This window comes from Buceros rhinoceros, unplaced genomic scaffold (assembly GCF_000710305.1).
Source record: "Buceros rhinoceros silvestris isolate BGI_N320 unplaced genomic scaffold, ASM71030v1 scaffold32811, whole genome shotgun sequence".
Classification (NCBI taxonomy): domain Eukaryota; kingdom Metazoa; phylum Chordata; class Aves; order Bucerotiformes; family Bucerotidae; genus Buceros; species Buceros rhinoceros.
In genome coordinates, this window is record NW_010393036.1 from 7,794 (window position 1) to 8,625 (window position 832).

The 832-nt window shown below is 59.1% G+C and overlaps 1 protein-coding gene across 1 annotated transcript in view; it reads left to right on the forward strand.

Moving 5' to 3' along the window:
* The first annotated feature begins 93 nt into the window (after positions 1-93).
* MOB3A (MOB kinase activator 3A) overlaps positions 94-832 on the forward strand; it is a 3,868-nt gene continuing 3,129 nt past the window's right edge. The window contains exon 1 of the mRNA XM_010144723.1: positions 94-650. Within this exon, the coding sequence (XP_010143025.1) occupies positions 233-650 (418 nt within the window). The 5' untranslated portion in view covers positions 94-232. The remainder of the gene's footprint in view (positions 651-832) is intronic.

Here is an 832-nt window from a genome sequence, read left to right on the forward strand (position 1 = left end):
CCCAGATGGTATCCCAGATCTCTTCCTATGGGATTTAGACAAGGTTTCCTGCGGCGAGAGCTGCTCCTAATCGCTGCCCTTCTGTGCTGCGTTGCAGATCAGGAGCAGATGAGCAGAGGGAGGTTTCTGTGAAGATCAGCATTGCCCCAGCCCTGCCCCGGGAAGTGGCCCGGCAACGCCGCGTCTCCAGCTGTCATCGCTACGGACCTGGACAAGAAAGAAGAGGAGAAAAATGTCCCACGCTTTAAAGCAAGTGTTTAACAAAGACAAAACCTTCCGGCCCAAGCGCAAGTTTGAGCCGGGGACTCAGCGGTTTGAGCTGCACAAGAAGGCTCAAGCCTCGCTCAACGCTGGCCTGGACTTGAAAGTTGCGGTGCAGCTCCCGCCGGGAGAGGAGCAGAACGACTGGGTGGCCGTGCACGTGGTGGACTTCTTCAACCGCATCAACCTCATCTACGGCACCATCAGTGACTATTGCACAGAGCAGTCGTGCCCCGTCATGTCGGGGGGACCCAAGTACGAGTACCGGTGGCAGGACGAGCACAAGTACCGCAAACCCACGGCCCTGTCTGCTCCCCAGTACATGAACCTCCTGATGGACTGGATCGAGGTACAGATCAACAACGAGGACATCTTCCCCACCAATGTCGGTGAGTTCGGTTCCGGGGGCGGCAGCGGGGAGGGAGGCCGGTGCTTTGAGCCCTCGGGTCCCCTTGCTGTTCCAGGAGGTGCCGTGGCTCAGGTCACCCTTGCAGCAGAGCAGTTTCCTTCAGTGCTGCGCAGAGGCTGACAGCGCAGAGAGCGCTTCGAGCACCCGCGAAACTTCAGCGCC